The 15,000-nt window shown below is 38.7% G+C and overlaps 1 protein-coding gene across 2 annotated transcripts in view; it reads left to right on the plus strand.

The window, feature by feature from the left end:
• Gli (carboxyl ester lipase-like protein Gli) overlaps positions 1–15,000 on the plus strand; it is a 28,022-nt gene that overhangs the window by 10,095 nt on the left and 2,927 nt on the right. For both annotated transcript variants that reach the window (XM_086543388.1, XM_086543387.1), the window contains exons 3-12: positions 9,209–9,361; positions 9,577–9,730; positions 9,861–10,072; positions 10,278–10,445; positions 10,611–10,812; positions 10,971–11,161; positions 11,391–11,534; positions 11,747–11,907; positions 12,121–12,322; positions 12,677–12,792. In XM_086543388.1, coding sequence (XP_086399514.1) covers positions 9,209–9,361; positions 9,577–9,730; positions 9,861–10,072; positions 10,278–10,445; positions 10,611–10,812; positions 10,971–11,161; positions 11,391–11,534; positions 11,747–11,907; positions 12,121–12,322; positions 12,677–12,792 — 1,703 coding nt within the window. The remainder of the gene's footprint in view (positions 1–9,208; positions 9,362–9,576; positions 9,731–9,860; positions 10,073–10,277; positions 10,446–10,610; positions 10,813–10,970; positions 11,162–11,390; positions 11,535–11,746; positions 11,908–12,120; positions 12,323–12,676; positions 12,793–15,000) is intronic.

Here is a 15,000-nt window from a genome sequence, read left to right on the forward strand (position 1 = left end):
GACAGGTAAAATTGTAAAAATAGACGGGGGGGAGCAGAAAGAAACAAAGATAGAAAGAGAGGTAGAGACATGGAGATGAAAAAAAAACAGAAACAGAGAGAGCATTTGTCGTGAGGTAATAGAACAGGCTGAGCGACACCCTCCCTCCCCCTCCCCCTCCCCCCCAGCCCGTCACGCCCGTCACACTCCGCCGCCGCCCGTGATAGCGATACGTCACAGCGACGCCGGTGTTACGCATTCACGCCGTCTGCAAGGAGAATCCATGTCACTGTTACGTGAATGGCGCGTTGCTTAACGGAGGCGGGCGGTGGGCAAGGGAGGCTTGGTGGAAACGCGAAATGTATTAATGGAATTTAATTGTAATTGAAATGACGGAAGGATTTGGGGGAAGGGGGAGGGGAGGTACAGGGGTTAAGGGTGGGAGTAAAAGAGAGTCTCCCTCTATATATAAATAGAGTGAGAGTCTAAGGGTGGACTAAGGGAGGGGAAGGTACAGTGGTTAAGGGTGGAGGGGGGTTGAGAGTGTCTAAGGGTGGAATGGGAGGGGGAGCTGCAGTGGTTAAGGGTGGAAGGGAAGGGGGATGGGTAGAGAGTGTCTACGGGTGGAAGGGGAGGAGGAGGGGGTAGAGAGTGTCTAAGGGTGGAAGGGGAGGGGGAGGGGTAGAGAGTGTCTAAGGGTGGAAGGGGAGGGGTAGGGGTAGAGAGTGTCTAAGGGTGGAATGGGAGGGGGAGCTGCAGTGGTTAAGGGTGGAAGGGGGGGGGGTAACTCGATACCGCATGTCTAGGGTACCTCGACGGTTACCTGTTTGCAATGTTCTGTACGCGTGGGAGCTGGGGAATGCATTCGATACTCAACACTTGTGTTTTTCATTCATGGCGTTGATAATAGCATAGACATGGTATTTTGGATGATGGGCTAAAAACAAAATGCTACGTCCTTTTATGCGATATTTGCAAGCTATTGTGCTGACATTAGGTTCTGACATATCATAAGAAATGCAACATCAGTGCAGATATTGGATCTGAGTTGCAGCAGAATGCCAGCGTGTGACGGTTGCAATGCTTATGGTGAATATTTGCAATATTTTGATTGACGCAACACGAGATGCAAGGTGGTGGAAACGGCATCTTGTCAGCAGTCTGCAACATGAGGAGGAAAACACACAGACACACGGGCACACGCACACGCGCGCACACGCACACGCGCGCACACACACACACACTCTCTCTCTCTCTCTCTCTCTCTCTCTCTCTCTCTCTCTCTCTCTCTCTCCTCATCCAACCTCTCGTCTTCTCTCGCTGCTCTCTCTCCTCCCTCATCTCCCTCCCTCCCCCCCTCCTCCCTTCCCTCCCTAGCCCTCGCTCTCGTTCGCTCTCATCCCCGTCGCTGTCTCTTCTCTCTCTCTCGCCTCCTCCCCCATCTCTCTCGCCTCCTCTCTCTCTCTCTCTCTCCAGCGCTTCTTCTGCTCCGTCATCTCTCTCGTCTCATCTCTCTGCTCTCTCTCTCTCCACTCTCTCCCGCTCTCCCTCTTTCTCTCTCCTCTCTCTCATTCCTTCGTCGCTGCCCTCTCTCTCTCCTCTCGCCCCACCACTCGCTCTCTGCGCCGCTCCTTCCTTCCTCTGCTCTCTCCTTCTTCATCTCCTCTTTCTTCTCTCTCTCTCTCCCCTCTTATTCTCCCTCCCCCCCCCCCCTGCTCCGCTCTCTCTCTCTCTCCTCTCTCTCTTCCCTCCTATCTCTCTCTCCTCTCCCTCCCTCTCTCTTTCTCTCTCTCTCTCTCTCTCTCTCTCTCTATCTTTCTCTCTCTCTCTCTCTTTCTCTCTCTCTATTTCTCTCCCTCTCTCTCTCTCTCTTTCTCTCTCTGTCTCCCTCCCTCTCTCTCTCTCTCTCTCTCTCTCTCTCTCTCTCTCTCTCTCTCTCTCTCTCTCTCTCTCTCTCCCTCTCTCTCTCTCTCCCTCTCTCCCTCTCTCCCCCTCTCTCTCTCCCTCCCCCCCCCCCCCCCCCCCTCTCCCCCTCTCTCTCTCTCTCTCTCTCTCTCTCTCTCTCTCTCTCTCTCTCTCTCTCTCTCTCTCTCTCTCTCTCTCTCTCTCTCTCTCTCTCTCCCTCTCCCCCCCCTCCCCCTCTCTCTCTCTCTCCTCCTCTCCCCCCCCTCTCTCTCTCTCTCTCTCTCTCTCTCTCTCTCTCTCTCTCTCTCTCTCTCTCTCTCTCTCTCTCTCTCTCTCTCTCTCTCCCCCTCTCTCTCTCTCTCTCTCTCTCCCTCCCCCCCCTCTCTCTCTCTCTCTCTCCCCTCTCTCTCTCTCTCTCTCTCTCTCTCTCTCTCTCTCTCTCTCTCTCTCTCTCTCTCTCTCTCTCTCTCTCTCTCTCTCTCTCTCCCCCCCTCTCTCTCTCTCTCCCCCCCCCTCTCTCTCTCTCTCTCTCTCTCTCTCTCTCTCTCTCTCTCTCTCTCTCTCTCTCTCTCTCTCTCTCTCTCTCTCTCTCTCTCTCCCCGAACAATACTATAAGCGTTCAGATACTTCGTAGAATCGACCTTGGCATCCCGACCCACCCTGTATGGTAGCCAGACAGACCTTCCATTGATCTATCTGGCTGACACCATAAGTCCCAGTCGGATGTGCAAATTTTATCTCAGCAACGCCCTTATGGACCGTCCTGTAGGCGTGTGAGACAGTGCATGAAACCATGACAGTCTGACCGGAAGTTGCAGTGAGGAATCTGTCCTGCCTCATTTACTTACACTGCGGACGAGGACCTACAATTCAGGTTTTCTCTTTTATTCGATTCATCGTTTATTCGTTTATCTTGCAAGGCAGTTCTATGTCCTCTGGTGAACTCGAAATGATTTTAACACAGTGAACTAAAACCACCTCGTGAACCACGGGAACGAATGGGCGGCCGGTGCTTGGCTGTACCTGACAGCAATATGAAGTGGTTGGACGGTGACCCGGTTGCATGCAAGCACAGGCGAAGACAAGCTGTTGGAGAGAGAGAAGACAGACAGACAGACGGACAAAAAATAGGGTTGATTTCAGCAGCATTCTTATTAACCTCGGTGAGAAGGAGAGGTAGGGGGACAGGGAAGGCTGAGGGGTGATTGTGAAAGATAGTGGGGGAGGAGGAGGTTAAGAGGGAATGGGGATGGAATAAGAGAGGAATAACAATAAAGAGAGAGAGAGAAAGAAAGAGAGTGTGTGGCATGTTATTACACACACTCACGCACACACCACAAAGGGTACGGACATGCACACGCATTTATTATCATGGCTGACGTATATTTATGAAGCCCTCAAAATGTGAATACTCTTTCCACTTCCTGTATATAAGAATCGATAGGCAGGTGAACTGATGGCTGGGGCAGCCAGGCTGACAGACAAACAAAAAGTTACGCTGACCTCAGCAACGGTCGTATCAACTGCAAAGCCCTTTGTGTTGCACTGATGTAGGAATAGAGAATGTGCGGTTAGCTGCTCACATTCCAAGGGAGGCGAGGGAGAGAAGATGGGGAGATTAATATAGAGAAAGAAATTTTTAGTCGTAGAAAGGATCGGGAGAAATCAAAGAAGCCAAAAAAGTAGAATAAACGCCATTAAAGTACTAAGGTAATTCAATGAAGGAGAAACTTTGAAAAAAGAGAAGCAACAGAAAGAAATGTGAGACAAAGAATATGAGATATGGACACAGCTGCTATACCCGCACCTTATTTGAACCGCCATGACACTCATAATCAATAAATTGACTACCTTTGGCCGCACACAGCAGTGCATGTACCGGCCTCGTAAAACATTAAGCATAGTACCATGCGTTGCTCTATTAACTCCGTATTTTAGATAATCTGCATGAATATTTCTTTGTTTTGCGCGAGAAATTCTTTAGCGATTTTTTTTTTTTTGCATATATGTCATACTGACCATTTTGAATATTATTTTGTTGTGTGGTCAGTATTAATCTGTGTATGTGCAGGCATGGTAATCTTATTTGTGTTCATGTATCTTTCTAGATGTGTTATTGACAATAGCTGTGATTGTGTATGCTGCTGCTGTTAGAATGGTGTATGTTTAAGTCAATGTGTATTGTATATACTTGGCAATGTAATATTTTCTTGCATGCAATCATGAATTTGTGTGAATGAACGTTATATATGTGCGTTTATGTTAAAGGGAAAAATACAGCCAGACAGTGAATTATTGACCACATATGTTCATACACAATCTTACCCGAGCGGGTCAATGGCGAAGACAGCACTGTTGCCATGGTAACGATAAGCAGACGTCATATAGCATCAATAATAAAAGACGAGAATTATTGCCAAAACTATTTGCTGTTCGTAGATGTTTACTAATGATTTCCCTGATTCCCCCTAACCTGTGGGACGTGACATGATATACAGGTGGGTCACAGACTCTTGTTAGGTTACGTGATAAGCAACTATGTACCGGAAAATATTGCCTGCTGAATAGTATCAAGTAGTGTTTGTGTGTGTGTATGTGTGTGTATTGTGTAGACACAAACAAACACATACACGCACACACACATACACACACACACACACACACACACACAATATACATATATACATATATTATTTATATATACATACATACATACACATATATATGTATATATGTATATATATACACACATACATACATACATATACATACATACATACATACATATATACATACACACACATATAAACACATATACATATATGCACGTATTACTAGATTATACTTTACATTAGGGAAGCAGCAATCAATCTGAACTCAAAAGATGATACATCTAGCATGACATACATGGGTGAGATAAGAGTTGAATATAAACAGTTTAAACACCAACCGCATATCACACCGTAAAGAGATGTTCCCACATGTTATTGACGGAAATTGCCGTTATTTACGAGGCGAATATCCTGTCAACGCCTATGAATGTGATGCCAATCTTCTTGATAAAAAGAAAATGTATACCAAAGTTTAATGTATGTAGACCGCACGAATTAGAGCTAGCTTTGCATTATCCCGGCAAAAGGTATTGCTAGAATGTCGTTCAGTTCAACGACCTTGCACTTTTAATGATCAGTATGAGAACACGACCATCACGTCAACATTACGAACAGCAAATCTGCTTTCGTCATCATACTGTTGTTGTTTCTTCGAATGCTCGACGATTAGATGTTTATTGGTTTTTTTTTTCAGCAAGCCAAGATTGTAAGTTGATTTGATGGCAAGGAAAGATCTGGAGCACATTTACTTCACTTTCTGAGTGACTGGATCGACCGGACAGAGATCGAATATTTTAGATTTCACACGCTTTTTGGAAATGGGAGAACAAAGATAATGATAATAATGAAAATGGCGTTGATAATCATGAGTACATCAATAATGATAACCACAATAACGTTAATAACGGTCATGATAGTAGTAGGAACGAATTGACAATAATGATGGTAATCATAATAATGAGATGATATCAATTGCAAAGATGATATTAGTTATGAGGATAGGGATAGAAATGATGGTGATAATAGTAATAATTTTGGTGCTAATTATAACAAATATTGAAAGTAATTACATTTTAGTTGTTATTAATATAATGATATAAACAGAATAAGGATTTTATGAGAATGATTATAATAATAATGGAAATGAGTCTGATAGTGACAATGATAATAATAGTGACACTTAACTGGACATACAATATTGACAAAGGTAAAAAGATTGTATTAATGATAATGACAGTACTAGTGTATCTTAATAATAATCATCATGATAACCATATCAACAAATAGAGACGATGGTAATGGTTATATTGATGATAATAATAATGAAGATGAAATACAGTAGTAATGCCAATATCGGTTAGAATGATAACTGAAATATTAACAATTTGCATAAAAATTACACTGTTGTTGATGTTATCACCATTTTACTTTTAGCAGTGTTATTGTTATGTTTGTCATCACTAAATTATTATTACTTAATCATTGTTATTATCATTATTAGTATTATGATGAAGATAATGATGGTGATTATTAAATATTGCTGTTTTGTTTTTGTTGTTCAATTTATTTTAAATATTGTTGCTATTGTTATCATCAGTTATTGTTATTATTTTCATTATTATAACGCAAACAGCTTGGTTTTTCGACTTCAGGTCATTTGACAGCATCAGGAAACCACTGTAACGTTTTCTAACTTTCTAAATTAAAATTCGCTATCTTCCGACAATGACAGTGGGGGAATAAGAGAGAAACAATGACACTCCTTCCTGGCTTTCATTTCTTCTCACTTTCACTTGAGCCGCAAAATAGTAGTTCAAACTCTTAACTCCTCTGAAGAACGTGCAATCTACGAGGATTATAGGTTTAATGAGTTTAAATCTCTTTCTTTATTTACATGTACAAGTATTTTCTTTGATGTTCTAGTATATAAGAACAAAATATGAAAAAAAAAAACATTTAATTTAATCGCTACAAAGAAAAAATATGAACACCATGTTAATCAACCATGTTTGTCGACTCATCGATTTGTCGTTGATAATTGAAGTTATATTTAAGAATGTTCCTAATGTGACGTCAGAAGGCGCTGCTGGGCAGCGGCTGATACAGAGAACCAATGACTCACAAAGAAGCTTTGGTCCTACCCGGAATTTCCTGTCTTCTTTTTATCTTTTCTTATATTCTTGAACATAAACATTAACACCATACCATCCCGTTGTTTGTTGAGTGATGCAAAAGGTTTGATATATGCCGCGTGTGTTAGTGTTTCATCGATAGCATTCTCAGCGCTATATAGTAGAACTTTGCTTGTTTTTTGTCGACTCTTTTATCTATTTCGTGCAGCCCATGCGTTTATTGCGATGGTTTAACGTGCATACTTCTCAAAAAGATATTACTATCTCAGGTGAGCAGCGAATGCGTAGACTCTGTATGACCTTATATCGTATATACAGTGGACTGGAACCGCCCTTCGTTCTTCACGTGTTACAAACATGAACCAAGATATTCCCACGACCAAGGAAAATATAGATTGTTAAAACTTAATAGACGTTATTCAAGAGGTGAAGATAGCAACAGGAAAAAAGGAGAGGATCAGAAGGGCGTAGGGCGTGAGACGCGTGGGGAGAGAAGGGGAGGAAACCAGGGAGAGGGGGCAGGGGGGAGAGGGCATGGGATACAGAGTTCACTGTGGCGTCTGTGTGGGTGAGGCGAGACAGCGTCTGAACATCCATGCACAGCCTCTCTACCTTCCTGCATCAATGCAATACTCTGCAACAGACTAGTATGCCACATGGATTATATACACCATGGGATTTTTTTCCGCGGTTTGATAAAAAAATGCAATGTGAATAATCAAATTTGAGAATAATAAACGGAAACATAGAATGACGTATTATATTAGCGTAGCTTGTATCAAGATGGGCCCAGAAACGAACGTCCCTCGGTCTACAGCGTCAGCGGCAACTCTGACCTTGGAGAATATTCGGACCAGATTAATGGCCGTTTTTTATTCCAACTTGTAAACAAAAAGGCTTGAACAAATACCAAACCACACCTTACGATCACAAATACCACCTCAACATCGAATACATCCTTATAACCTACAGAAAAAGGGAAAATGAAAAGACAAAAGAGAGAGAACAAGAAGACTACGCCAATACCCGTACACGTGGCAACAGTGTAAATGCGACCGTGGTACATGCTTTCACTCCCAAAAGTTGTTATTCCCGTCTAAACAGAAACGTTTGCTTGGTCGTCACGGACACGTTGATTTTCACGCCACCATGACATGACAAGAAGGAGGGCGAGGGAAAGATGAATGGGAATCACAGCGTATTTGTGAAAGGGAAAGAGGAGGATCTGCTGCTGCTTTGTCGAGTCATGATGTACAGTCTATTCTATGACGGTTATGATAAGTAGGATGATGATTTTGTCATTGATGTTGATATTATGATGTAATGCTGGTGTCATTACTAATCCTCTGTGATTATTCAAAACCACCGTCTCCACCACCATCACCACCACCACCATCATCATCATCATCATCATCATCATCATCATCATCATCATCATCATCATCATCATCATCATCATCATCATCATCATCATCATCATCATCATCATCATCATCAATATATTACAGCTACTATTACTTTTACATCATTATTACTATCACTATGAAATCGATGATTATGATAATAACTATCAGGAACAATTATTATAATGCCAAAGAAAAGAGTGCTATTTGTAACAATAATGACCATGACGATAACGGAGATACTTATTTACTAATGATATTTTATAATGATTATTCGTCTGTATTTGTTGTGAGTATTGCCATTATAGTGATGACAATAACAATGATGATGGATATGATAGATATGATAAATATGATAATGATGATTAATATTTTCAATGATAATAAAGATAATATATATATATATATATATATATATATATATATATATATATATATAATTTCCACTGCTATTTTCATACTGTTAGTAGATTATCAGTATTATATATACATATGTATATATATATATATATATATATATATATATATATATATATATATATATATATAATTTTCACTGCTATTTTCATACTGTTAGTAGATTATCAGTAATAGTAATAATAGTGGCATTAGTAATTGTCTTACCATCGACAACAATAATAGCAGTAAGAGTACTTACCACTTGGGAATAAGTACATACAATCCGGCAGAAGCAATTCAGATAATTATTTACGGATGCGTTGAAGTCCAAGGTTAGCAGTGGAACGAAAGAAAAATACATGGACGAGAGAAAACGAAGGGAGGGCATTTTGTGAAGGAAAATATAAAAATATATATATTATGGAAAACGGAAAAAAAAGAAACCTGAAGAATAGGAATTAAACGCATGCGAGATATATATATATATATATATATATAGAGAGAGAGAGAGAGAGATATAGAGAGAGTGAGTGAGTGTCAGTAGGAAAGGAAGAAAGAAACAGTTGTTTATCGCAGTGTATCACTGATGTTTTAAGCGAAATATGATTTTGATTTGACAAAATGAAAATTCCATCATAACCGATTTATTGAATTAAATTACTATTTCTCCACATATGTCAATAGTTCATGTGAAATTCTAACAATATATATATATATATATATATTGTAAAAATATCAATATCGATTCATTAATATATTTCATTTTATTTTTACACAGCCTCCTAGGTACGTTCAGCACTGGTTCAGCACATGGCAGGCACTCGACTTCCGACCTGCTTGCCCGCAGAACTTGAAGTACATAGGTTCTTCGAACGGCATTAGAAGCGGGATTAACGAAGACTGTCTGTACCTCAATATATTTACACCATCGGTGAGTTGGATTTTATCAAATATTTGCGGAATGAACGAAAATGCCTTTTTTTACAGCCTTGTGTGGATCCAAGTATTTACCATCATGGAAACCTCTTGACATTTTGAAACACACGCATTCATATTCATTGGTTGTCTTTTCATACATTTAGCCACTGCAATAATACCAGTTGGAAGTTCACAAATGATAAATACACACGGTTCATTTATATGCAGATATCCATCGGTGTGTCTGACCAATACCCAGTCATGTTCTACATTCACGGTGGGGACCTGGAGCACGGTGCCAGCAACCAGTTCCCGGGACACATGCTGGCGGGCTGGGGAGAAGTGGTGGTCGTTACGTTTAACTACAGATTGGGTGCACTGGGTTAGTGAGTGTGGTTTGTGTTTTATGAGAAGTTTTGTTGGAATTGCTGGTTTTGCTGCATTTCGTTTTTTTTTTCTTTTTCTTTTTTAGATAATTAAAAAAATCTCACCATACCCTATTGAAATTACAGGATTCTTAAGTACGGGAGACGAAAATTCTCCAGGGAACTACGGGCTGATGGATATGGCCATGGCGCTGGAATGGGTCTACCGCAACATCAGGTTCTTCAACGGAGACCCACAGAAGATCACCGTGTTTGGGCCCGGGGCGGGAGGAGCCATGGCGGGTATCCTGGCCGTTCTGCCCAAGACCAAAGACTGGGTTCATCAGGTCTTGGCTGAGGTGAGCTTGACTGACTTCAGTGTGAAACGGAGTAGATGTTTTCTAGCAGTTCTTTTTTCTAATAGTGGAATATTCTTTGGAATAATGACATTTTCAAATTCCGTGAGGTAAAGCATAACTTTTCTTCGTTAAATGAGTTTTATATGATATACTGATGATTATGAAAAGATATTTGATTGTAAAGCATTGATTGTTCCTTTTCTAGAGTGGCTCACCACTAGCAGACTGGGCAGCATTAGATGACGTTTACAGAGTTCAGAATACATCTCGAGTGTATGGTCTTGAGGTTGGATGTACAGTAGAATCGTCGTATAAACTACTTCAGTGTCTCAACCGCCGCAGCTATGAGGAACTAGCATCAGCTCCAATAAAGGTTCGGTTATTTTTCATTTTTTATTATTCTATTACTTAAGCTACAGAGAACCTTAATTAAGGAATCTTAATCTCGCGTATTACTCCCCACGTTCAAAATACTTAAACACTATACCCAGAATATACAGTTAACATTTCTTTTAACAAGAGACTAATTCCACCACAGCCAGACATCGGCACGTTCGCTTGGGGCCCGACGGTGGATTCCAAGTTCCGCGTTCCGGGAGACGACTGGTACGAGGAGTGGAAGGAAGCAGACTGGCACATCCTGCCAGAACTCCCTTTAAAACTTTACGAGAAAAATCATCACCATTATGACCTCCGTTATCTGACGGGCGTTAATAGGAATGAAGCGGCGAATATGGTTTGTGAGTATTCTGATCACCTATTTTTTTCTTCTTTGATATTCGGGAAGACTAGAAGAAAGATTGAGAAGGATGCAAACCATTTGCAAGATGAAAGATTACTGTATAGGGTAATTGGATTATCAGTATTACTATTAATAAGTCCTTTTTATTTTCGCCAGTCGAAGACAACAGACTCATCCGCGACCGGTACGAGGTAACAGAGGACTTCTTCAACGAGCGGGTAAAGGAGTATGTCAAACACTACAACTACTCGCTCAATCCTCAAGGTGCTTACGATGCCATTAAGTGGATGTACACCTACGGCCCAGATCCACATAATACCACCCATATTCGAGAACAATATGTTGATGTGAGTACCTTTTATTGCTTTACTCTCTGTGTTCTTATATTTTGAAACACTGTGTATGCTTTCATTGTGTGCAAGAATAGCATACGTATATATATATATATATATGCAGATTTAAAAGCATGTGCATTCGTATCTGTATGAATATTTACACAGACAGAATATTTATACCAGAGGAGTTCCCCCAAGAAAATTTTATCACATTTATACATATATATTCTTTTTTTTGCAGATGTTGTCGGATGCTCTCTACAAATCAAGTGTCGACCAAATGGTAAAGGTCCTCGTGAACTCGACTGGGAAGAAAAGTGTTCCTACATATTATTATTTGCTCAATACCACTGTGGATGCACTTAAGTTGGACTATTGGAGAGAGGTACATAGAAATCAGACTGCAGTTGTTTCAACACTGATAAGTTATTAAACATTTATAGAATTTGAACTATAGTGCATAATCATCATTATTAGTATTATGGTGAAAACATTATTATCATAGCAATAATGATAACTAGAAAAATGGCTATGATAATAATAATAATCATCTATATCTACATCTTCCATCATTATCATACTTCTTTTCTTTTACAGGTTCCCAACAACATCGAGTACTATTTTGTGTTTGGTGGTCCATTTATGGACCCAGAGTTTTTCCCTGAGAGCATCCGTGTCGCAAGGAACCTGTGGAGTGAAGGCGACAGGAACATTTCGGAATTCATGATGAAGACTTTTGTCAACTTCGCCAAGTGGGGGTGAGGGAAGGGTATTTTTGAGGTTTCTAGATGGACTGAATTATGAAATTTGTCATTTGTCACTTCTACCACCATTCCTTATCCTCCTTTTTAGCTGTGTCATTCTTCTCACCCTTCTTTTTCATATTTCATTACTTATCCCATTCCCCTTTTCCCTCTCAGTTTCAACCAGCTTCAATCACATGGTAATCACCCTTCTCTCTCTCTCCGTAGAAACCCAACTCAGACTCAGGTTCAGATCTTGAAGGTGAACTGGGAGCCGGTGTTAGAAGGGAACCTCAAGTACCTAAGCATCAATACCACCTTCAACACCTCCATGCACTACAACTACCGTCAGACCTACAACACCTTCTGGACCACTTATATACCACAGGTGGTGAGGGAATGGGTGCCAACTGTCCCGCCGCCTATAAATGTAAGGACTCGAATTAAAAAAGAATTGTTCTTAAATTACCTATTTATGGGCCAACAACTTTAAGGACATTTCTCTCATTTTTCTCTTCCTCATCGCACCATGGTAGATTCATATAATGTAAATATATACACCCTTTTTGGGTTAAATGTATGATTTTTATTGTTGATATATAATGATGCTTCTCCCGTTATTTGTGAAGGTTTGACATTTTTTTTATTTCTCTGGGTTTTTCTTTTATTGCCACAGTAAAGTATGTAGAAACCTCCATTTTTTTAGAGATACTAGTTTAAGTTATCATGATCATTGTCCTTTAAAGCCAAATAATAGTTTCTAAATTTGACTTGTTTCTTGCAGCCCTGGATTGAAATGACCGAGCCTATAGTTGCAGCGTTTTATGGAGCTGCTGCTGTGGCGGTTTTCCTCCTGGTGATTCTCTTTGTCTGTTGTGGATTGTGGAAATCAGCAAAGAGGTAAGCTCAATATCCTGGCTACAAATCTAGCTTTGTTTTGATTGTGATATTTTCAATAAGTGTTGAATTATCTTTAAAATTCCTGATACATAGAATACCTAAAATAATAATTAATTTTAGTAAAAGCAGGAGTTTAAAGTACATGTTACTTTTGGTTAAGACATTTAAGCATTCACCCAGGTCCTATCTTTAAATGAATTTACTTGATTAGTACAAGGTAGATTTTGATTCAGATTGGCAAAAAATATTGAGATAGTATTTGAGCTTGCTTTACTTTTTGCTATAATATGCTTTATAAACTGGAAAGGTAAGGCCAATAATCTTCGTTGGGGACGCACATGATATTTAATCTGTCAAAAACTTGGGTAAGTTCTTTGCACTGGTGAAAGGAGGAGGTTCATTACCTGCACAAAGTCAGGACTAATGTAAGGTGAGTTAGTTTGATTTGATCATGATAATATGCAGAGTTTTTAAAAATATTTCTTATTTTTCATGTATATTATTTGTTTATCATCCAGAAGACAACATGGCTTTCTTTAATTCAAAGATATTTTGTTTTGTTCTGAAGTCAAGAATATATTAGCTATCCTGAAATTAATCCCAGTTATGTTCAGTAACTAAAATAACAGGTATTTCAAAATTGCACAGTGAGGTGAGTTTGAATGCTTATTTTGCATGATTTGATGGCATGTTACATGACTTAGCAATTGATTATTAAAATTTTTATTTCAAAAAGCTCATGAAAAGAGCATGACATCTGTTAGTAGAACAAAAAGTTGAATAAAAAAAAACTGAATTAGTTATTGCCTGTAGTAAAATAGCCAGATTCCTTTATATATTACCAATTGTGCTATTCTAATAATGTGCTTTCTATTTCACTTGTATATTATTGGGTATATAATAGTGACCTGTATATGGCATAACAGATGACATGTATCATTTAAGCATGTTTTCCAATTCATAACAGCATGATATGACTTATTGCATAGTACATAACATATATTATGGTTATTTTTCTTTATGGATATGATCATATATTTCACAGAAAAAATATATGCATGAGAAGATACTTGAGATTGTATATAGACAAAGGACCATAATTATTTTTGTGAACCTATTTTGAAAATATTTTGGCTTATTTTATTCACTGATTTCACTTCCTTTCCACTAATCTATATTATTTTCTGATCAATAAGATATTCTTCTATATACTCCCTAAATCTGTTGGCTTTACAACATGAAAGTTCTTGTCTTGGCTGTCACAGATTTCTTTAGTTTATATAAGGATTTTGTAAATAGTCCCAAAATCATTCACATCAGTACTTTATTTCTAGAACAAAGAATACAAGTACAAACCAGAATTTCACAGTGGAATATATTAAAAGATTTCTTTAAATTGTCTTGTACATAGATGTATCATTCAGTAATATTGATCTAAAGAGTCCCATGTGAATACAAATATCCTGAGTTTGTCCCAACTTGAAGCAGATTACAAGATTTTTTTTTTAGGATTCTTTAGCTTGATAAGGACTTAGTTCCTTGAAAGTTACATTTTCAATTTGTAAATAAATATTTATTTAAAATAAGAACTGTATATTAAACTCTATACAACTCCTACTTTTATCGTAACACAAAGTATTTTGATATGTAGATGTATTGCCTATTTCTACAGTACAGCTCCAATGGAAATGTCCATTAATTTTTTGTGCATGCAAATTGGATGAGGTATTTTCCTAATGACTCAGCTTCATCATTCAGCATTTGATATCAGATTAATATTTTACTTGTTGTACTTGGATCATCATCAGTCTTGACAAATACATCACAACACTAGCAAACATGTCCATTGTTTTAAATTGTTTACATTTCTTGTGATTTTAAAATGTTTTCTATCTTCTATTTTTTCTTACATGTTACTTAACTTTTGTTTCTTCTGTCCTCTACATTCATTGTTTTCAATAAGAAATAATAATACTTATATAATAAAATCTTACTTGTTTATGATTTAAGCTAAATTTCATCTTGATTTAACACCAGTATTTACATGCAAAATACCAGTTCAATTCAAATTCACTCTGTTTTACTACTATCTTTTTTTGTCCTAATCAATATTAAAAGACAAATATATATACAGTTTATATAGAAATATAACTCTTCTAAAACATTAAATTCAGCCAAAAAAAATTAGTTCCTCTAAAGCCTACATAC

This window comes from Penaeus japonicus, unplaced genomic scaffold (assembly GCF_977035675.1).
Source record: "Penaeus japonicus unplaced genomic scaffold, GWHDUDI00000001_assembly GWHDUDI00000013, whole genome shotgun sequence".
NCBI lineage: Eukaryota > Metazoa > Arthropoda > Malacostraca > Decapoda > Penaeidae > Penaeus > Penaeus japonicus.